The sequence below is a fragment of the Phyllobates terribilis genome, unplaced genomic scaffold (genome assembly GCF_046119375.1).
Source record: "Phyllobates terribilis strain yellow unplaced genomic scaffold, ASM4611937v1 Scaffold_7__3_contigs__length_470593459, whole genome shotgun sequence".
NCBI classification, from domain to species: Eukaryota; Metazoa; Chordata; class Amphibia; order Anura; family Dendrobatidae; genus Phyllobates; species Phyllobates terribilis.
The window spans coordinates 433,971,954-433,993,971 of record NW_027362767.1 but is presented as its reverse complement, the minus strand read 5'-3'; the positions used below and the strand labels follow the sequence as shown (position 1 = coordinate 433,993,971).

Below are 22,018 nucleotides of genomic sequence, written 5' to 3'. Positions count from 1 at the left end.
AGGAAAGATGACATCATTATAGGGAAGCTCCACCCACGAAACATGACGGCGGTGATCGGATCGACCCAAGTGTCAGTGTCATTATCTTCTACCCCGAGTGTCAGTGTCAATATCCTGTACCCTGAGGGTTAGTGTCATTATCCTGTACCCAAGTGTCTTTATCTTGTACCCCGAGTGTCAGTATCCTGTACCCCGAGTATCAGTCTCATTATCCTGTACCCCGAGTATCAGTCTCATTATCCTGTACCCCGAGTATCAGTCTCATTATCCTGTACCCCGAGTATCAGTCTCATTATCCTGTACCCCGAGTGTCAGCATCATTATCCTGTACCCCGAGTGTCAGCATCATTATCCTGTACCCCGAGTGTCACTACCCTGTACCCCAAGTGACAGTGTCATTATCCTGTACCGCGAGTGTCATTATCATGGACCCCAAGTGTCATTAACCAGTACCCCGAGTGTCATTATCCAGTACCCCGAGTGTCATTATCCTGTACCCTGAGGGTCAGTGTCATTTTCCTGTACCCAGAGTGCCATTATCCTGTATCCTGAGTGTCAGTGTCATTATCCTGTACCCCGAGTGTCATTATCCTGTACCCCGAGTGTCATTATCCTGTACCCTGAGTGTCAGTGTCATTATCCTATACCCATAGGGTCAGTGTCATTCACCTGTACCCCTAGTGTCATTATCCTGTACACCGAGTGTCAGTGTCATTATCCTGTACCCTGAGGGTCAGTGTCATTGTCCTGTACCCAGAGTGCCATTATCCTGTACCCTGAGGGTCAGTGTCATTATCCTGTACCCTGAGTGTCAGTGTCATTATCCTGTACCCTGAGTGTCAGTGTCATTATCCTGTACCCCGAGTGTCAGTGTCCTGTACCCTGAGGGTCAGTGTCATTATCCAGTACCCTGAGGGTCAGTGTCATTATCCAGTACCTTGAGGGTCAGTGTCATTATCCTGTACCCTGAGGGTCAGTGTCATTATCCTGTACCCTGAGGGTCAGTGTCATTATCCTGTACCCTGAGGGTCAGTGTCATTATCCTGTACCCCGAGTGTCAGTGTCCTGTACCCTGAGGGTCAGTGTCATTATCCAGTACCCTGAGGGTCAGTGTCATTATCCAGTACCCTGAGGGTCAGTGTCATTATCCTGTACCCTGAGGGTCAGTGTCATTATCCTGTACCCTGAGGGTCAGTGTCATTATCCTGTACCCTGAGGGTCAGTGTCATTATCCTGTACCCTGAGGGTCAGTGTCATTATCCTGTACCCCGAATGTCAGTGTCCTGTACCCTGAGGGTCAGTGTCATTATCCAGTACCCTGAGGGTCAGTGTCATTATCCAGTACCTTGAGGGTCAGTGTCATTATCCTGTACCCTGAGGGTCAGTGTCATTATCCTGTACCCTGAGGGTCAGTGTCATTATCCTGTACCCTGAGGGTCAGTGTCATTATCCTGTACCCCGAGTGTCAGTGTCCTGTACCCTGAGGGTCAGTGTCATTATCCAGTACCCTGAGGGTCAGTGTCATTATCCAGTACCCTGAGGGTCAGTGTCATTATCCTGTACCCTGAGGGTCAGTGTCATTATCCTGTACCCTGAGGGTCAGTGTCATTATCCTGTACCCTGAGGGTCAGTGTCATTATCCTGTACCCTGAGGGTCAGTGTCATTATCCTGTACCCCGAATGTCATAAACCTGTACCCCGAGGGTCAGTGCCATTTTCCTGTACCCCGAGTGCCATTATCCTGTACCCTGAGTGTCAGCGTCATTATCCTGTACCCCGAGTGTCATTATCCTGTACCCCGAGTGTCATTATCCTGTACCCCGAGTGTCAGTGTCATTATACTGTACCCTGAGGGTCAGTGTCATTACCCTGTACCCCAAGTGTCATTATCCTGTACCCCGAGTGTCAGTGTCATTATCCTATACCCATAGGGTCAGTGTCATTCACCTGTACCCCTAGTGTCATTATCCTGTACACCGAGTGTCAGTGTCATTATCCTGTACCCTGAGGGTCAGTGTCATTATCCTGTACCCTGAGGGTCAGTGTCATTATCCTGTACCCTGAGGGTCAGTGTCATTGTCCTGTACCCTGAGGGCCATTATCCTGTACCCTGAGTGTCAGTGTCATTATCCTGTACCCTGAGTGTCAGTGTCATTATCCTGTACCCCGAGTGTCATTATCCTGTACCCTGAGGGTCAGTGTCATTATCCTGTACCCTGAGGGTCAGTGTCATTATCCTGTACCCTGAAGGTCAGTGTCATTCTCCTGTACCCTGAGGGTCAGTGTCATTCTCCTGTACCCTGAGGGTCAGTGTCATTCTCCTGTACCCTGAGGGTCAGTGTCATTCTCCTGTACCCTGAGGGTCAGTGTCATTATCCTGTACCCCGAGGGTCAGTGCCATTTTCCTGTACCCCGAGTGCCATTATCCTGTACCCTGAGTGTCAGCGTCATTATCCTGTACCCCGAGTGTCATTATCCTGTACCCCGAGTGTCAGTGTCATTATACTGTACCCTGAGGGTCAGTGTCATTACCCTGTACCCCAAGTGTCATTATCCTGTACCCCGAATGTCATAAACCTGTACACTGAGGGTCAGTGTCATTTTCCTGTACTCCGAGTGCCATTATCCTGTACCCTGAGTGTCAGCGTCATTATCCTGTACCCCGAGTGTCATTATCCTGTACCCCGAGTGTCAGTGTCATTATACGGTACCCTGAGGGTCAGTGTCATTATACGGTACCCTGAGGGTCATTATCCTGTACCCTGAGTGTCAGTGTTATTATCCTATACCCATAGGGTCAGTGTCATTATCCTGTACCCTGAGTGTCAGTGTCATTATCCTGTACCCTGAGTGTCAGTGTCATTATCCTATACCCATAGGGTCAGTGTCATTCTCCTGTACCCTGAGGGTCAGTGTCATTATCCTGTACCCCGAGGGTCAGTGCCATTTTCCTGTACCCCGAGTGCCATTATCCTGTACCCTGAGTGTCAGCGTCATTATCCTGTACCCCGAGTGTCATTATCCTGTACCCCGAGTGTCAGTGTCATTATACTGTACCCTGAGGGTCAGTGTCATTACCCTGTACCCCAAGTGTCATTATCCTGTACCCCGAATGTCATAAACCTGTACACTGAGGGTCAGTGTCATTTTCCTGTACTCCGAGTGCCATTATCCTGTACCCTGAGTGTCAGCGTCATTATCCTGTACCCCGAGTGTCATTATCCTGTACCCCGAGTGTCAGTGTCATTATACGGTACCCTGAGGGTCAGTGTCATTATACGGTACCCTGAGGGTCATTATCCTGTACCCTGAGTGTCAGTGTCATTATCCTGTACCCTGAGTGTCAGTGTCATTATCCTATACCCATAGGGTCAGTGTCATTATCCTGTACCCTGAGTGTCAGTGTCATTATCCTATACCCATAGGGTCAGTGTCATTCTCCTGTACCCTGAGGGTCAGCGTCATTATCCTGTACCCCTAGTGTCACTGTCATTATACGGTACCCTGAGGGTCAGCGTCATTATCCTGTACCCCGAGTGTCAGTGTCATTATCCTATACCCATAGGGTCAGTGTCATTCTCCTGTACCCCTAGTGTCTTTATCCTGTACCCCGAGAGTCAGTGTCATTCTCCTGTACCCTGAGGGTCATTATCTTGTACCCCAGGTGTCAGGGAGTTCAAGCTTGATATTTGTTCCTGTCTCTCCTCTGGGTCACTAGGTGCTGATGGATCTTGGTAGCCATGCCTGAATGGTGTGGGTACTCACAGAAGTCGCTGTGCCTCCTCTGCCTCTGGTAGCCTCGCTGGTTCTTACTGTGGGAGGTTGATGATGACTTGGTGGCACCATTGGTGACATCTGAGGTGACTCTGCTCCGAGACAGTGAGAGCGTGCTGTCTGAGCGAGACTCGCCTCCTTCATTCTGCAGGATACAGAGGGGAGATGTCAGACTGTCTCACCCGGCACCGGCTGGCGATGCAGGACTGCGCCTGTGTCCGGTCTCACCTCAGCTTTCCGCCCCAGCAGCAGGTAGGTCGCCATCACTTCATTGTACTTATTAGAGTTTAAAGCGTCTTTGATCTCCTCCCTGGAATATCCCATCTCCAGCATAATCTCTGAGGAAGACGAGGAGACACTTGGAAGATTGACACACACATACATGGACAGTGCTGGAATGGGAATGGACCCCGGGGACTCCCTGCCAGGGATGCAACATCCAAAGAAGGATCTATGCCAGTGTCATTGTGGGTCATTAGTAAGTGAGCAGAAGACATGTCATGGACAGTATCGGGGTGCGTCGCCCTCACCAATGCGCTTCGGATCGGCGTGGTCTTCCTCTGGCTCCTTGTATGGCTTCAGATCATCACTATCAAACCCGATATTCATCCATTTATCATTCATTATTTGCTAGGTTATTAAAAAAAGATAAAAAAGAAAAAAAAATTAAGGATATCGATGGTTAAACACAGACAGGACAGGGGTGAGAGGCAGCAGTGGTGTGGTCACCTCTAGGGTGCAGCGTTTGGTAGGGTTCAGCACCAGAAACCTGCGCAGGACACTCTCACAGTCTGTGCTCATGTAGAACGGGACCCTGTATTTACCACGAAGGACGCGTTCCCTCAGCTCCTGCCGAAAAGAAGAAAAAAAACATCATAGTCTGGTCAGCTCCATCCATCAGAACTGACATCCTGGGAGCTGCACACCAGGGAACTAATGAGCTGCACCCCAAGAGACCAAAGAACAGCATCCGAGGACCTGCACTCCAAGAGACCAACGATCAGCATCCAAGGACCTGCACCCCAAGAGACCAACGATCAGCATCCGAGGACCTGCACCCCAAGAGACCAACGGTCAGCATCCAAGGACCTGCACGCCCAAGAGACCAAATAACAGCATCCAAGGAACCGCACCACAAAAGACCAAAGAACAGCACCCGAGGACCCGCACCCAAAGAGACCAAAGAACAGCATCCTAGGACCCGCATCTCAGAAAACCAATGATCAGCATCCGAGGACCCGCATTCTAGGAGACTAATGATCCGCATCCGAGGACCCGCATCCTACGAGACCAATGATCAGCATCAAAGGACTCGCACCCCAGGAGGTCAACGATTAGCACCCGAGCACCCGCACCCTAGGAGACCAATGATCAGCATCCGAAGACCCACACCTTAGGAGACCAATGATCAGCATCTGAGGACCCGCACCACAAGAGACCAAAGAACAGCATCCGAGGACCTGCACCCCAAGAGACCAAAGAACAGCATCCTAGGACCAGCGCCCCAGAAGACCAACAATCAGCATCTCAGGACCCGCATCCTAGGAGACCAACGATCAGCATCCAAGGACCCGCACCCCAAGAGACCAACGATTAGCATTCAAGGACCAGCACCCCAAGAGAATAACGATCAGCATCGGAGGACCCGCACCCCAAAAAAACAAAGAACAGCATTCGAGGATCCATACCACAAGAGAACAAAAAACATAAATAAATAAAATAAACAGCATCCGAGGACCCACACCCCAAGAGACCAAAATACAGCATCCTAGGACCCGCGCCCCAGAAGACCAATGATCAGCATCCGAGTACCCGCACCCCAGGAGATCACTGATCAGCACCCGGGACCCGCACCCTAGCAGACCAATGATCAGCATCTGAGGACCCACACCCTAGGAGACCAAAGATCAGCATCTATGGACCCGCACCCTAGGAGATTAACCATCAGCATTCAAGGACCCACACCCCAGGAGATCAACCATCAGCATCAAAGGACCCGCACCCAAGGAAACCAACCATCAGCATCTGAGGACCTGCACCCCAGGAGACCAACGATCAACATCTGAGGACCTGCACCCCAGGAGACCAACGATCAGCATCCTAGGACCCGCGTCCAAGGAGACCAACGATCAGCATCTATGGACCCGCACCCTAGGAGATCAACCATCAGCATTCAAGGACCCACACCCCAGGAGATCAACCATCAACATTCAAGGACCCGCACCCCAGGAAACCAACCATCAGCATCCGAGGACCCGCACCCTAAGACACCAATGGTCAGCATCCGAGGACCCGCACCCTAGGACACCAATGATCAGCATTCCAAGGACAAGCACTCCAAGAGACCAGTGATTAGCATCCGAGGACTCGCACCCCAGGAGACCAACGATCAGCATCCGAAGACCCGCACACCAAGTGACTAATAAACAGCATACATGGACCCGCACCTCAGGAGACCAACCATCAGCATCTGAGGGCACGCACCCCAGGAGACCAATGATCACAATTCAAGGACCCGCACCCTACGAGACCAACGATCAGCATCTGAGGACCCACACACCAAGTAACTAATAAACAGCATATCTGGACAAGCACCTCAGGAAACCAACCATCAGCGTCCGAGGACCCGCACCCTTGGAGACCAATGGTCAGCATCCGGGGATCCGCACTCTAGGAGACCAGTGATCAGCATCTGAGGACCAGCACCACAAGAGTCCAACCATCAGCATCCGAGCACCCGAGCACTAGGAGACCAATCATCAGCATCCAAAGACCCGCACCCCAGGAGACCAACGATCAACATCCGAGGACCCGAACCCCAGGAGACCAACAACAGGCATCCAAGGACCTGCACCCAAGGAGATCAACCATTAGCATCCAAGGACCCGCCCCCTAGGAGACCAATGATCAGCATTCCAGGACCCACACCCTAGGAGACCAATGATCAGCACCCGAAGACCCACACCCTAGGAGACCAATGATCAGCATCTGAGGACCCGCACCACAATAGTCCAACCATCAGCATCCGAGGACCTGCACACCAGGAGACCAACGATCAGAATTCAAGGACCGGCACCCTAGGAGTCCAACGATCAGCATCCAAGGACCCGTACACCAAGAGACTAATGAACAGCTTACAAGGACCCGCACCCCAATAGAACAAAGAACAGCACCCTAGGACCCATGCCCTAGAAGACCAATGATCAGCATCCGAGGACCCACATCCCAGGAGACCAACCATCAGCATCTGAGGGCCTGTACCCCAGGAGACCAATGATCAGCATTCAAGGACCCGCAACCTAGGAAACCAATGATCAGCATCCGAGGACCAGCACCCTATGTGACCAATGATCAGCATCCAAGGACCCGAACCGCAGGAGTCCAACGATCAGCATTCTAGGACCCGCGCTACAGGAGACCAACAATCAGGCATCAGGGGACCAGCACCCCAGGAGACCAACCATCAGCATCCAAGTAACTGCACCCCAGGAGACCAACCATCAGCATCCGAGGACCCGCACACAAGGAGACCAACGATCAGAATCCGAGGACCCGCACCCTAGGAGACCAGTGATCAGCATCCAAGGACCCGCACACAAGGAGACCAACTATCAGCATCCGAGGACCAGCACCACAAGAGACCAAAGAACAGCATCCAAGGACCTGCAACCCAGGAGACTAACGATCAGCATCCAAGGACCCACACCTCAGGAGACCAACGATCAGTATCTGAGGACCCGCACCCAAAGAGACCAATGATCAGCATCTGAGGGTAAGCACCCAAGGAGACCAATGATCAGCATCCGAGGACCCGCACCCTAAGAAACCAATGATCAGCATCCAAGGACCTGCACCACAAGAGTCCAACAAACAGCATCTGAGGACCTGCACCCCAGGAGACCAACAATCAGCATCCCAAAACCCGGACTCCAAGAGACCAACCATCAGCATCCGAAGACCCGCACCCCAGGAGACCAACGATCAGCATCCGAGGACCTGCACCGTAGGAGACCTACGACCAGAATCCGAGGACCCGCACCCTAGGAGACCAACGATAATGAACAGCATCCAAGGACCCGCACCTCAGAAAATCAACGATTAGCATCCGAAGACCCGCACCCAGGACACCAATGATCAGCATCCAAGGATCAACACTCCAAGAGACCAACTAATAGCATATGAGGACCCGCCCCCCACAGACCAAAGATCAGCATTCCAGGACTCACACCACAAGAAACAAAAGAACAGCATCTGAGGACCCGAACCCCAGGAGACCAATGAACATCAACCAAGGTCCTGTACTTCAGAAGACCAAGCAATGGAATCGCAGGACCCACATCCCAAGAGACCAACGATCAGCATCCGAGGACCCGCACTCCACAGGATCAGGCAATGGAATCACAGGACGCCAATAAGCTGCATCATGACAGCTTCACTCCAGGAGACCAATGAGCAGCAGGACCTGCACCCCAGTAGACTAATAAGCAGCGTTACAGGAGCCACACCCCAATAAATTAATGAGTGGGACCCCAAAAGCCGCACCCAAAGAGACCAATGAGAAGCATCATGGGAACATCACTCCAAGAGACCAATGAGCAGGGTCCCAAAAGCTGCACCCCAGGGTACTAATGAGCAGTCTCGCATAAGTAGCTCCCCAATAAACTACTGAGCGAAGTTGCACGATCCACACCTTAACGAGCAGTGTCGTTGGAGCCGCACCCCAGAAGACCAAAGAGCAGCGTCAAGGGATCCACACCCCAGAAGATCAAAGAGCAATATCGAAGGAGCAGCATCGAGGGAGCCGCACCCCAGGAGATCAATAAACAGTTCCCCCATGCTGCACCCTGGGGTGATGTATTTCTGTTAACAGCGTTTCCCTTATTCTCCCCCTGCAGTTGACCTCATGGACAAATCACAAAGACTTACTTTAAGGTTCTGTCCATCAAATGGCAGGGACCCACTGACCAGCGTGTAGAGGATGACCCCCAGGCTCCACACATCCACCTCCGGACCATTGTATCTCTTGCCCTGGAATAATTCAGGAGCGGCATATGGGGGGCTCCCACAAAACGTGTCCAGTTTTCCTCCAGGAGTAAATTCATTGCTAAACCCAAAGTCTGCAATCTTTATATTGGCCTCTGAGTCGAGTAGGAGATTCTCAGCCTGAAAGAGCAAGCGGGTTGGGACATGATAGAAGGGTGGAGACAGTCAGAGCAGACCAGGGGGTCTAAGAAACCTTCTCACCTTGAGATCTCGATGAACGATGTTCTTCTGGTGACAGTAGTGAACGGCGGATACAATCTGTAAGGAGACAAGACATACGGTCACTGTTACTGGTTACAGAAGCCTCCACCAGACTACCATACATCACCGCGGCCCTGGAGGAGAGATGCACAATGAGAAGCTCTACATAAGTCAGTGCATCCTGGCTCTGGCACCACTTCCAGCCTGTAGGCTTATATGATAGTTCTTGGTCAGTTTGCGTAGTGCCCGGTTAGCCGGAATCAGACACTCTGTTAGCATCATTGGTAGTTAGCAAATAGCAAACAATATTGCTAACCACAGACTTGCAGCGGCTTTGGAGGGAAAGCCAGGATCGCCTACATGTGTGGGTGGTGGAGGACTGGGGTAGGATCGAGACCACAGTCAACATGCGGCCACCATCACGGTGGGCAGAGCTTTGGTGGCATGCTGCTGGCCGCACCATCTGACCGTGCCCAAAATGTAAAGGACGTCTCATTACAAGGTTTGTGCAAAGTTTTGACGTACGGGTCAGATAATCTATTGATCGCTGGGAGTCAGACTGCTGGGTCCATCAGCCATCCAGAGAACTCTGAATGCAGTGGAGGTTGAGCTTGAAGACGTGCACTCCATTCATTGTCTATAGGACTGTCAAGGATAATCGAGCGTTTTACGCAGTTGTCTCCTAGAATGTCAAAGGCCGGACAACAGACGATCAGCAAGTAAGGCTAGGGGGTAAGAACTCCTACATATATTCTATTAGGGCATGTGAACATCAGTGTTCTCCTTGAGCCAAAGAGGAGAGAAGAGAAATAAAAGTGGCAATCCACGTAAGGCAGAAATACACAAAGCGGCCACTTTACCAGAGACAGTATGTGTACAACGACTGGAGCTTCCCATACGGGACCCCACTGTGCAGTATAAAATCTCATCATTACTTTACCATGTCTCAATTTCAGTGTGAATCCAAACAAATGGTAAAATCGAGAGGTCCGAGCGGCTTAGAACGAGGCCGGGTACAAGAAAAGTGTACCGAAAGTGGTGAGAGGAAAAACATCCAGGGTCAGGTAGATGGAAATAACCTGTCAATCAAAGGGGTCAGAGGAAGGTATAATGAATTGTTCTGGTGAATGGATCAAAGGAGAAAGTGAAGAATTGTTGTGGTGAAAGGATCAGAGGAGGAAGTGAAGAATAATTCTTATGAACAGAAGCAGCTGAATATTACAGTGGTGCCCAACTAATGTGACTGAACACACAATGTCCTTAGCATGGATGAGTTATAACAGCAGATGACATTTCCAGCGCGATTACGGTCTACGAGAAACAGAGCAGCGATTCCAGAGAAAAGCACAAAAATTGTTTCACCAATCAGTGGAAAAACAGCAGGTCAGATGAATCCACTGGGGCACCCTGGTCCTCCGGTACCTTTAGATAAATTACTCCTTCCTGTCAGGCTGCAGAGGCGCAGTAATGGTGGGGAAGGTTTTCTTGGGGCTCCCTGGCTCCTCTGGTACCTGTAGATTGATGCCTCCTTCTTGTTAGGCTGGTGGAGGAGCAGTAATGGTGGGGAAGGTTTTCTTGGGGCTCCCTGGTTCCTCTGGTACCTGTAGATTGAGGCCTCCTTCTTGTTAGGCTGGTGGAGGAGCAGTAATGGTGGGGAAGGTTTTCTTGGGGCTCCCTGGTTCCTCTGGTACCTGTAGATTGAGGCCTCCTTCTTGTTAGGCTGGTGGGGGAGCAGTAATGGTGGGGAAGGTTTTCTTGGGGCTCCCTGGCTCCTCTGGTACCTGTAGATTGATGCCTCCTTCTTGTTAGGCTGGTGGAGGAGCAGTAATGATGGGAAAGGTTTTCTTGGGGCTCCCTGGCTCCTCTGGTACCTGTAGATTGATGCCTCCTTCTTGTTAGGCTGGTGGAGGAGCAGTAATGATGGGAAAGGTTTTCTTGGGGCTCCCTGGCTCCTCTGGAACCTGTAGATTGATGCCCCTTCTTGTTAGGCTGGTGGAGGAGCAGTAATGATGGGGAAGGTTTTCTTGGGGCTCCCTGGCTCCTCTGGAATCTGTAGATTGATGCCCCCTTCTTGTTAGGCTGGTGGAGGAGCAGTAATGGTGGGGAAGGTTTTCTTGGGGCTCCCTGGCTCCTCTGGTACCTGTAGATTGATGCCTCCTTCTTGTTAGGCTGGTGGAGGAGCAGTAATGGTGGGGAAGGTTTTCTTGGGGCTCCCTGGCTCCTCTGGTACCTGTAGATTGATGCCTCCTTCTTGTTAGGCTGGTGGAGGAGCAGTAATGGCGGGGAAGGTTTTCTTGGGGCTCCCTGGCTCCTCTGGTACCTGTAGATTGATGCCTCCTTCTTGTTAGGCTGGTGGAGGAGCAGTAATGATGGGAAAGGTTTTCTTGGGGCTCCCTGGTTCCTCTGGTACCTGTAGATTGATGCCTCCTTCTTGTTAGGCTGGTGGAGGAGCAGTAATGATGGGGAAGGTTTTCTTGGGGCTCCCTGGCTCCTCTGGAACCTGTAGATTGATGCCTCCTTCTTGTTAGGCTGGTGGAGGAGCAGTAATGGTGGGGAAGGTTTTCTTGGGGCTCCCTGGCTCCTCTGGTACCTGTAGATTGATGCACCTTTCTTGTTAGGCTGGTGGAGGAGCAGTAATGGTGGGGAAGGTTTTCTTGGGGCTCCCTGGCTCCTCTGGTACCTGTAGATTGATGCCTCCTTCTTGTTAGGCTGGTGGAGGAGCAGTAATGGTGAGGAAGGTTTTCTTGGGGCTCCCTGGCTCCTCTGGAACCTGTAGATTGATGCCTCCTTCTTGTTAGGCTGGTGGAGGAGCAGTAATGATGGGGAAGGTTTTCTTGGTGTTCCCTGAAAACTGATGTTTGGGCATTAGGATTTACCCAAGCATTGTGACTGCTCCTCCCTTCATGGCGGCTGTTTCCCCCATGGCAGAAGGACAGTGCCGTAGTGATCATATAGTTATTTCTCCAAGAAACACGACAATGAGTTTTCCTCACTTCCTCGACCTTTATTGTCCTCAGAAGTTATTCCTATAGAGCAGCAGAACAGGCCTTTCACAGTATGTCAGCACCTCCACCTAATGATCCAATCTGAATGGACCGATATTCCCGCAGAACGACCTCATCACCGAGTGAAATCTGTGCCGCCAGGAATCCAGCGCTCTACGGGAGGAGTGTCTCTAAAGTGTCCACTCTGAGTGGAAACACATCAAACGTCGGAGCACAGACGGAAGGGGGAGACCCCTGCTTACCTGACGAAATTTGGCACGAGCTTCTTTCTCCTTCATTCGACCATGAGACACCAGGTAATCAAACACTTCACCTGAAGGAAGAGGAAAGCAATTAGATAAATTAGATGATAAATGGGGATCGGGAGAACCAACGGGAGGAGGGACGAGAAGAGACCCAAGAGACCCCGTACCTCCACTGGCGTACTCCATGATCAGGTAGAGCGTCTTCTCCGTCTCAATCACCTCAAACAGTTTCACTGTAAGGAAGAGACAGGTGAGTGAGAGATGAAAGTGAGAGGAAAGCAGAGGCTGCGCCTCATGGGGGTCTACACTCACCAATATTTGGGTGGTTCAGTCCCTTCATGATTCGAACTTCACGGAAAAGCTGCAAAGACACAAAATAGAAGGAAATGGAAAAAAAGGTTACAGGTAAATGATCTCCAATTATACAACTAACATACAATATCTTATAGGACAAGCCACATGCATGCAATTTAGTAGGAGGGGCCAGACATACGTGACCTCGTAGGACAGGCCAGACGTACGCGACCCCGTAGGGCGGGCCAGACGTGAGCGACCCCGTAGGACGGGCCAGACGTGAGCGACCCCGTAGGACGGGCCAGACGTGAGCGACCCCGTAGGACGGGCCAGACGTGAGCGACCCCGTAGGACGGGCCAGACGTGAGCGACCCCGTAGGACGGGCCAGACGTGAGCGACCCCGTAGGACGGGCCAGACGTGAGCGACCCCGTAGGACGGGCCAGACGTACGCGACCTCGTAGGACGGGCCAGACGTGCGCGACCCCGTAGGACGGACCAGACGTGCGCGACCCCGTAGGACAGGCCAGACGTGCGCAACTTCGTAGGGAGGGCCAGACGTACGCGACCTCGTAGGGAGGGCCAGATGTACGCGACCTCGTAGGAAGGGCCAGACGTACGCGACCTCGTAGGAAGGGCCAGACGTACGCGACCCCGTAGGACGGGCCAGACGTACGCAACTTCGTAGGAAGGGCCAGACGTACGCGACCTCGTAGGAAGGGTCAGACGTACGCGACCTCGTAGGAAGGGTCAGACGTACGCGACCTCGTAGGAAGGGTCAGACGTACATGACCTCGTAGAACGGGCCAGACGTACGCGACCTCATAGGAGGGGCCACATGTACGCGACCTTATAGGAGGGGCCAGATGTACATGATCTCATGGGGGCCAGACTACGCAACCTTGTAGAACGGGCCAGACATATGCGACCCCGTAGCAAGAGCCAGATGTACGCAACCTCGTAGGACGAGCCAGAAGTACGCAACCTCGTAGGACGAGCCAGAAGTACGCAACCTCGTAGGACGAGCCAGAAGTATGCAACCTCGTAGGACGAGCCAGAAGTATGCAACCTCGTAGGACGAGCCAGAAGTATGCAACCTCGTAGGACGAGCCAGAAGTATGCAACCTCGTAGGACGAGCCAGAAGTATGCAACCTCGTAGGACGAGCCAGAAGTATGCAACCTCGTAGGACGAGCCAGAAGTATGCAACCTCGTAGGACGAGCCAGAAGTATGCAACCTCGTAGGAAAGGACAGACGTACTCAACCTCGTAGGAAGGGACAGACGTACGCAACCTCGTAGGAAGGGACAGACGTACGCAACCTCGTAGGAAGGGACAGACGTACGCAACCTCATAGGAAGGGCTTGAAGTACATGACCTCAAAGGACGGGCCAGACGTACGCCACCTCGTAGGAAGGGCCAGATGTACATGACCTCGTAGAACAGGCCAAACATACGCAACCTCATAGAAGGGGCCAGATGTATGTGATCTCATGTGGGGGGGGGGGGGGACAGACTACGCGATCTCATCAGGCAGACCAGATGTACACGACCTTGTAGGATGGGCCAGACGTATGCGACCTCGTAGCATGAGCCTAACGCACGTGACCCCGTAGGAGGGGCAACATGTACGTGATCTCATGAGGGGCCAGACTACGCAATCTCGTTGGACCGGTCAGACGTATGCGACCTTGTAGAACAGTACAGACGTATGCAATCTTGTAGGACAGGCCAGACGTACGTGACCTTGTAGGAGGGACCAGACTACGCGATCTAGCAGGCTAGACGTACGTGACCTTGTAGGAGGGACTAGATTTACGTGATCTCATGGAGGGGACAGACTACGCGATCCAGTAGGACAGGCTAGATGTGTGCCATCTAGTAGGACAGGCTAGACGTACACGACCTTGTAGGACGGGCCAGATGTATACAATCTTGTGGGATGGGCCAGGAGTACGTGACCTCGTATTAGGGGCCAGATGTACGTGATCTCATGGGGGGGCCATACTACACGATCTTGTAGGACAGGTCAGATGTACGCGACCCCGTACGAGGAGCCAGACGTACGCGACCCCTTACGAGGAGCCAGACGTACGCGACCCCTTACGAGGAGCCAGACGTACGCGACCCCTTACGAGGAGCCAGACGTACGCGACCCCTTACGAGGAGCCAGACGTACGCGACCCCTTACGAGGAGCCAGACGTACGCGACCCCTTACGAGGAGCCAGACGTACGCGACCCCGTACGAGGAGCCAGACGTACGCGACCCCGTACGAGGAGCCAGACGTATGCGACCCCGTACGAGGAGCCAGACGTACGCGACCCCGTACGAGGAGCCAGACGTACGCGACCCCGTACGAGGAGCCAGACGTAAGCGACCCCGTACGAGGAGCCAGACGTACGCGACCCTGTACGAGGAGCCAGACGTACGCGACCCCGTACGAGGAGCCAGACGTACGCGACCCTGTACGAGGAGCCAGACGTAAGCGACCCCGTACGAGGAGCCAGACGTACGCAACCCTGTACGAGGAGCCAGACGTACGCGACCCTGTACGAGGAGCCAGACGTAAGCGACCCTGTACGAGGAGCCAGACGTACGCGACCCCTTACGAGGAGCCAGACGTACGTGACCCCTTACGAGGAGCCAGACGTACGTGACCCCTTACGAGGAGCCAAATTTACGCGACCCTTTACGAGGAGCCAGACGTACGCGACCCCTTACGAGGAACCAGACGTACGCGACCCCGTACGAGGAGCCAGACGTACGCGACCCCGTACGAGGAGCCAGACGTACGCGACCCCGTACGAGGAGCCAGACGTACGCGACCCCGTACGAGGAGCCAGACGTACGCGACCCCGTACGAGGAGCCAGACGTACGCGACCCCGTACGAGGAGCCAGACGTACGCGACCCCGTACGAGGAGCCAGACGTACGCGACCCCGTACGAGGAGCCAGACGTACGCGACCCCTTACGAGGAGCCAGACGTACGCGACCCCTTACGAGGAGCCAGACGTACGCGACCCCGTACGAGGAGTTAGACGTACACGATCTTGTAGAAAGAGCCAGATGTAAGCGAACTAGTAGGAGGAGCCAGAGGTATGCAATCTCGTAGGATGGGCCAGACAAATACGACCTCATAGCAGGGGTCGGATGTACGCGATCTCATAGGACAGGCAAGACTTGTAGGACGGGCAAGAACTACGTGATCTCATAACTGACTTAACTCTCCATATATGATCTAATCACATGCCAGATTTTACATACATGATCACATATAACAGGCAGGGGTCTACATACATAATCTCATAACAGAGCAGTCTTTACATACGTGATCCCATATAACAGGCACAAGTCTATATATAATGCACATGATCACATATATGATCATCTATGAGGATACTGGTTGTTATAACGGACTAACCTATATCAAACCTTACTGTATACATACGATCCCCTATAATAAACAGGAGACTAAATCCTACCAAGAAGAATCATTTCAGAACTTTTCCATTTTTAAACCTTTAATAGCCCATAATCTGTACAAAACCATTGAGAAACAAACTGAAATCAGGGAAATAAAAATAACAAAACTAAAATAACATGGTTGCATAAGTGTGGGCACCCTCTTATAATTGGGGGTGTGGCTGTGTTCAGAATTAGCCAATCACATGTTACATAGTCATCACACAGCCACCATCATTTACAGCAATTCTGAGTAACTTCAGAGAAAGTTTCGATGTTCTAGGAGAATTTTCCTGACATTTTCTTAGTTGAATTTTACAGCAGCATTCATGGTCCGTAAACAGTTGATAACACAGCAAAGGGATCACGTTGTAGAACGTTATCAGGAGAAGGGAAAAAAACATTTCCAAGGCATTAGAACTACCATGGACACTGTGAAAAAGGGGCTTAAAGTTGCACGGCTGTGGAGTCGGTAAGCCAAACCTCCGACTCCTCAACTTCCATGACACTGACTCCGACTCCACGACTCCCTCATACACGGCTCATGTTTAAGTGATAAATTTACTGTAGCACAGATTCATCTCAGCTAAAAGTCTAGACCCTTAGATCAGGAATAGGACAGACAAAAAGAAAATTGGTCTGGGAGGCTGCCAAGAGGCAGACAAAAACATTGAAAGAGCTGCCATAACTGCCATATATATATATATATATATATATATATATATATATATATATATATATATATATATATATATATATATATATATATATATATATATATATATATATACGGCCTGTATCAGGCGGCAAGACAGAAGTCTTTTCTGACAAAGGAACACATCCAAGCAAGGCTATGTTTTGTTAAAACCTACATCACATCTGTAAAAATAACATGGGAAATATTGTGTGTAGCTTTTCGGCCATACTTCCAAAGCCAACAATCTGCTTTACCAGAAGATCACCATCCCCACAGTGAGGCATGGTGGAGGCAGCATAGTGCTTTGGCACTTTTTTTTGGAGTCTGGAACAGGGGCTTTAGCCAAGGGAGAGGGAATTATGAATAGTCCTAATATCAGTCAATTTTACATGAAAAACTTCAGGCCTCTTCTAAAAAGCTGAAGGCGAAGAGGAATTTCATCTTTCACCACCACAACAACAACCCTAAATGACCTCCAAATCACTAAAAGAATGGCTTCACCAGAAGAAGATGGAAGTTTTGGAAAGGCCCAGCCCTGAACCCACGTGACAATCTGTGGTGACCTGAAGAGGGCGCTGTACACAGGAGATGCCCCCACAATCTGTCCGATGTTGAGCTACTACAAGGAGGAGCGGGCAAAGATCACCAATTCTAGATGTGCAGTCCTGACATACTCCGACCCAAAAAGACTGAATGATGTCAGAAATTCCCAGGGGACTTTACCAAAGTATTAGTGTAAGGGTGCGCAAATTTATGCAACCACATTATCTTAGTTCTTTATTTTTCTTTTTAAACCCCGAAGAGATTTAAGTTTGTTTTTCAATGGATTTGAACAAATTAAGGTTAACATTAAAGGTGGAAAAAGTTCTGAAATTATTCATCTTTGTAGGATTTTTTTTTTTTTACATGACATAAACCTGGGGCGTGTGAACTTTTTATATTCACTGTATATGATCCCATGTAACAGACCTGCCATAAGGAATCACACTATACGTATATGACATCACATGTCATACAAGAGCCGGCAGTGACATCACATGTCATACAAGGGCCGGCAGTGACATCACATGTCATACAAGGGCCGGCAGTGACATCACATGTCATACAAGGGCCGGCAGTGATGTATGCCAGGTGACAGGAGCTGGCAATGATATCAAGACACAAGCTTGCAGTTATTTTAGGCACAAGATGGGAGATGTTAGCGAGATCACAGAGGAAACAAGAAATGGTGACGGTAACATCAGACTGCAAATGCCACAAGACTTTCCCTCAAAATGTTTTAAACTAAAGAAAGGAGGACATTGAATGAGCGGTCCTGGTAGGTGCCCAGGATGAGCGGTCCTGGTAGGCGCCCAGGATGAGCGGTCCTGGTAGGCGCCCAGGATGAGCGGTCCTGGTAGGCGCCCAGGATGAGCGGTCCTGGTAGGCGCCCAGGATGAGCGGTCCTGGTAGGCGCCCAGGATGAGCGGTCCTGGTAGGCGCCCAGGATGAGCGGTCCTGGTAGGTGCCCAGGATGAGCGGTCCTGGCAGGTTTCCGGGATGAACAGTCCTGACTTCTTCACTACTAGTCACCCTTCTCTCTGTTGAGTTTGATCTATGCAAAAGTTTGCTATGGATGATACTAAAGTATTTGGGCCTGCTATTATGAAGGAGTGCAAATACTTTAAGCTATAAGCCATTTATATAAAGGCGACCACTAAAAGGGGTGGTGGTGGGGGGGAACCGCGACTCTGCCAGAGGTGGTGGTGGTGGGGGGGAACCGCGACTCTGCCAGAGGTGGTGGTGGTGGTGGGGGGGGGGAACCGCGACTCTGCCAGAGGTGGTGGTGGTGGTGGTGGGGGGGGAACCGCGACTCTGCCAGAGGTGGTGGTGGTGGTGGGGGGGAACCGCGACTCTGCCAGAGGTGGTGGTGGTGGTGGTGGTGGTGGTGGGGGGGAACCGCGACTCTGCCGGAGGTGGTGGGGGGGGGGGGTACCGCGACTCTGCCGGAGGTGGTGGTGGGGGGGGGAACCGCGACTCTGCCGGAGGTGGTGGGGGGGGGGGGACCGCGACTCTGCCGGAGGTGGTGGTGGGGGGGGGGAACCGCGACTCTGCCGGAGGTGGTGGGGGGGGTACCGCGACTCTGCCGGAGGTGGTGGGGGGGGAGGGAACCGCGACTCTGGTGGTGGTGGGGGGGAACCGCGACTCTGCCAGAGGTGGTGGTGGTGGGGGGGAACCGCGACTCTGCCGGTGGTGGTGGTGGTGGGGGGGGAAGAACCGCGACTCTGCCAGAGGTGGTGGTGGTGGGGGGGAACCGCGACTCTGCCAGAGGTGGTGGTGGTGGTGGTGGTGGGGGGAACCGCGACTCTGCCAGAGGTGGTGGTGGTGGTGGTGGGGGGACCGCGACTCTGCCAGAGGTGGTGGTGGTGGTGATGGGGGGGGGGAACCGCAACTCTGCCAGAGGTGGTGGTGGTGGTGGGGGGGAACCGCGACTCTGCCAGAGGTGGTGGTGGTGGTGGGGGGGAACCGCGACTCTGCCAGAGGTGGTGGTGGTGGTGGGGGGGAACCGCGACTCTGCCAGAGGTGGTGGTGGTGGTGGGGGGGAACCGCGACTCTGCCAGAGGTGGTGGTGGTGGTGGGGGGGAACCGCGACTCTGCCAGAGGTGGTGGTGGTGGTGGGGGGGAACCGCGACTCTGCCAGAGGTGGTGGTGGTGGTGGGGAACCGCGACTCTGCCAGAGGTGGTGGTGGTGGTGGGGGGGAACCGCGACTCTGCCAGAGGTGGTGGTGGGGGGGAACCGCGACTCTGCCAGAGGTGGTGGTGGTGGTGGGGGGGGGGAACCGCGACTCTGCCAGAGGAGGTGGTGGTGGTGGGGGGGAACCGCGACTCTGCCAGAGGTGGTGGTGGGGGGGAACCGCGACTCTGCCAGAGGTGGTGGTGGTGGTGGGGGGGAACCGCGACTCTGCCAGAGGAGGTGGTGGTGGTGGGGGGGAACCGCGACTCTGCCAGAGGAGGTGGTGGTGGTGGGGGGGAACCGCGACTCTGCCAGAGGAGGTGGTGGTGGTGGGGGGGAACCGCGACTCTGCCAGAGGAGGTGGTGGTGGTGGGGGGGAACCGCGACTCTGCCAGAGGAGGTGGTGGTGGTGGGGGGGAACCGCGACTCTGCCAGAGGAGGTGGTGGTGGTGGGGGGGAACCGCGACTCTGCCAGAGGAGGTGGTGGTGGTGGGGGGGAACCGCGACTCTGCCAGAGGAGGTGGTGGTGGTGGGGGGGAACCGCGACTCTGCCAGAGGTGGTGGTGGTGGGGGGGAACCGCGACTCTGGTGGTGGTGGGGGGGAACCGCGACTCTGCCAGAGGTGGTGGTGGTGGGGGGGAACCGCGACTCTGCCGGTGGTGGTGGTGGGGGGGGGGGAACCGCGACTCTGCCGGTGGTGGTGGGGGGGGGGGAACCGCGACTCTGCCGGTGGTGGGGGGGGGGGGGAACCGCGACTCTGCCAGAGGTGGTGGTGGTGGGGGGGAACCGCGACTCTGCCAGAGGTGGTGGTGGTGGTGGGGGGGGGGAACCGCGACTCTGCCAGAGGTGGTGGTGGTGGTGGTGGGGGGGAACCGCGACTCTGCCAGAGGTGGTGGTGGTGGTGGTGGGGGGGAACCGCGACTCTGCCAGAGGAGGTGGTGGTGGTGGGGGGGAACCGCGACTCTGCCAGAGGAGGTGGTGGTGGTGGTGATGGGGGGGGGGGAACCGCGACTCTGCCAGAGGTGGTGGTGGGGGGGAACCGCGACTCTGCCAGAGGAGGTGGTGGTGGTGGGGGGGAACCGCGACTCTGCCAGAGGAGGTGGTGGTGGTGGGGGGGAACCGCGACTCTGCCAGAGGAGGTGGTGGTGGTGGGGGGGAACCGCGACTCTGCCAGAGGAGGTGGTGGTGGTGGGGGGGAACCGCGACTCTGCCAGAGGAGGTGGTGGTGGTGGGGGGGAACCGCGACTCTGCCAGAGGAGGTGGTGGTGGTGGGGGGGAACCGCGACTCTGCCAGAGGTGGTGGTGGTGGGGGGGAACCGCGACTCTGCCAGAGGTGGGGGGGGGGGTGGGGAACCACGACTCTGCCAGAGGTGGTGGTGGTGGTGGGGGGAACCGCGACTCTGCCAGAGGTGGTGGTGGTGGTGGGGGGGGAAGAACCGCGACTCTGCCAGAGGTGGTGGTGGTGGGGGGGAACCGCGACTCTGCCAGAGGTGGTGGTGGTGGTGGTGGTGGGGGGAACCGCGACTCTGCCAGAGGTGGTGGTGGTGGTGGGGGGGGGGGGGGGGACCGCGACTCTGCCAGAGGTGGTGGTGGTGGTGATGGGGGGGGGGAACCGCAACTCTGCCAGAGGTGGTGGTGGTGGTGGGGGGGAACCGCGACTCTGCCAGAGGTGGTGGTGGTGGTGGGGGGGAACCGCGACTCTGCCAGAGGTGGTGGTGGTGGTGGGGGGGAACCGCGACTCTGCCAGAGGTGGTGGTGGGGGGGAACCGCGACTCTGCCAGAGGTGGTGGTGGTGGTGGGGGGGAACCGCGACTCTGCCAGAGGTGGTGGTGGTGGTGGGGGGGAACCGCGACTCTGCCAGAGGTGGTGGTGGTGGTGGGGGGGAACCGCGACTCTGCCAGAGGTGGTGGTGGTGGTGGGGAACCGCGACTCTGCCAGAGGTGGTGGTGGTGGTGGGGGGGAACCGCGACTCTGCCAGAGGTGGTGGTGGGGGGGAACCGCGACTCTGCCAGAGGTGGTGGTGGTGGTGGGGGGGGGAACCGCGACTCTGCCAGAGGAGGTGGTGGTGGTGGGGGGGAACCGCGACTCTGCCAGAGGTGGTGGTGGGGGGGAACCGCGACTCTGCCAGAGGTGGTGGTGGTGGTGGGGGGGAACCGCGACTCTGCCAGAGGAGGTGGTGGTGGTGGGGGGGAACCGCGACTCTGCCAGAGGAGGTGGTGGTGGTGGGGGGGAACCGCGACTCTGCCAGAGGAGGTGGTGGTGGTGGGGGGGAACCGCGACTCTGCCAGAGGAGGTGGTGGTGGTGGGGGGGAACCGCGACTCTGCCAGAGGAGGTGGTGGTGGTGGGGGGGAACCGCGACTCTGCCAGAGGAGGTGGTGGTGGTGGGGGGGAACCGCGACTCTGCCAGAGGAGGTGGTGGTGGTGGGGGGGAACCGCGACTCTGCCAGAGGAGGTGGTGGTGGTGGGGGGGAACCGCGACTCTGCCAGAGGAGGTGGTGGTGGTGGGGGGGAACCGCGACTCTGCCAGAGGTGGTGGTGGTGGGGGGGAACCGCGACTCTGGTGGTGGTGGGGGGGAACCGCG

General features: G+C 54.4%; 1 protein-coding gene across 4 annotated transcripts in view; it reads right to left on the bottom strand.

Annotated features, from left to right (window-relative positions):
* MARK4 (microtubule affinity regulating kinase 4) overlaps nucleotides 1-22,018 on the bottom strand; it is a 59,768-nt gene that overhangs the window by 25,735 nt on the left and 12,015 nt on the right. For all 4 annotated transcript variants that reach the window (XM_073642081.1, XM_073642083.1, XM_073642082.1 and 1 more), the window contains exons 4-12: nucleotides 12,581-12,629; nucleotides 12,436-12,501; nucleotides 12,266-12,336; nucleotides 9,019-9,075; nucleotides 8,701-8,937; nucleotides 4,504-4,623; nucleotides 4,305-4,404; nucleotides 4,003-4,112; nucleotides 3,766-3,919 (exon numbers count right to left, since the gene is read on the bottom strand). In XM_073642081.1, coding sequence (XP_073498182.1) covers nucleotides 3,766-3,919; nucleotides 4,003-4,112; nucleotides 4,305-4,404; nucleotides 4,504-4,623; nucleotides 8,701-8,937; nucleotides 9,019-9,075; nucleotides 12,266-12,336; nucleotides 12,436-12,501; nucleotides 12,581-12,629 — 964 coding nt within the window. The remainder of the gene's footprint in view (nucleotides 1-3,765; nucleotides 3,920-4,002; nucleotides 4,113-4,304; nucleotides 4,405-4,503; nucleotides 4,624-8,700; nucleotides 8,938-9,018; nucleotides 9,076-12,265; nucleotides 12,337-12,435; nucleotides 12,502-12,580; nucleotides 12,630-22,018) is intronic.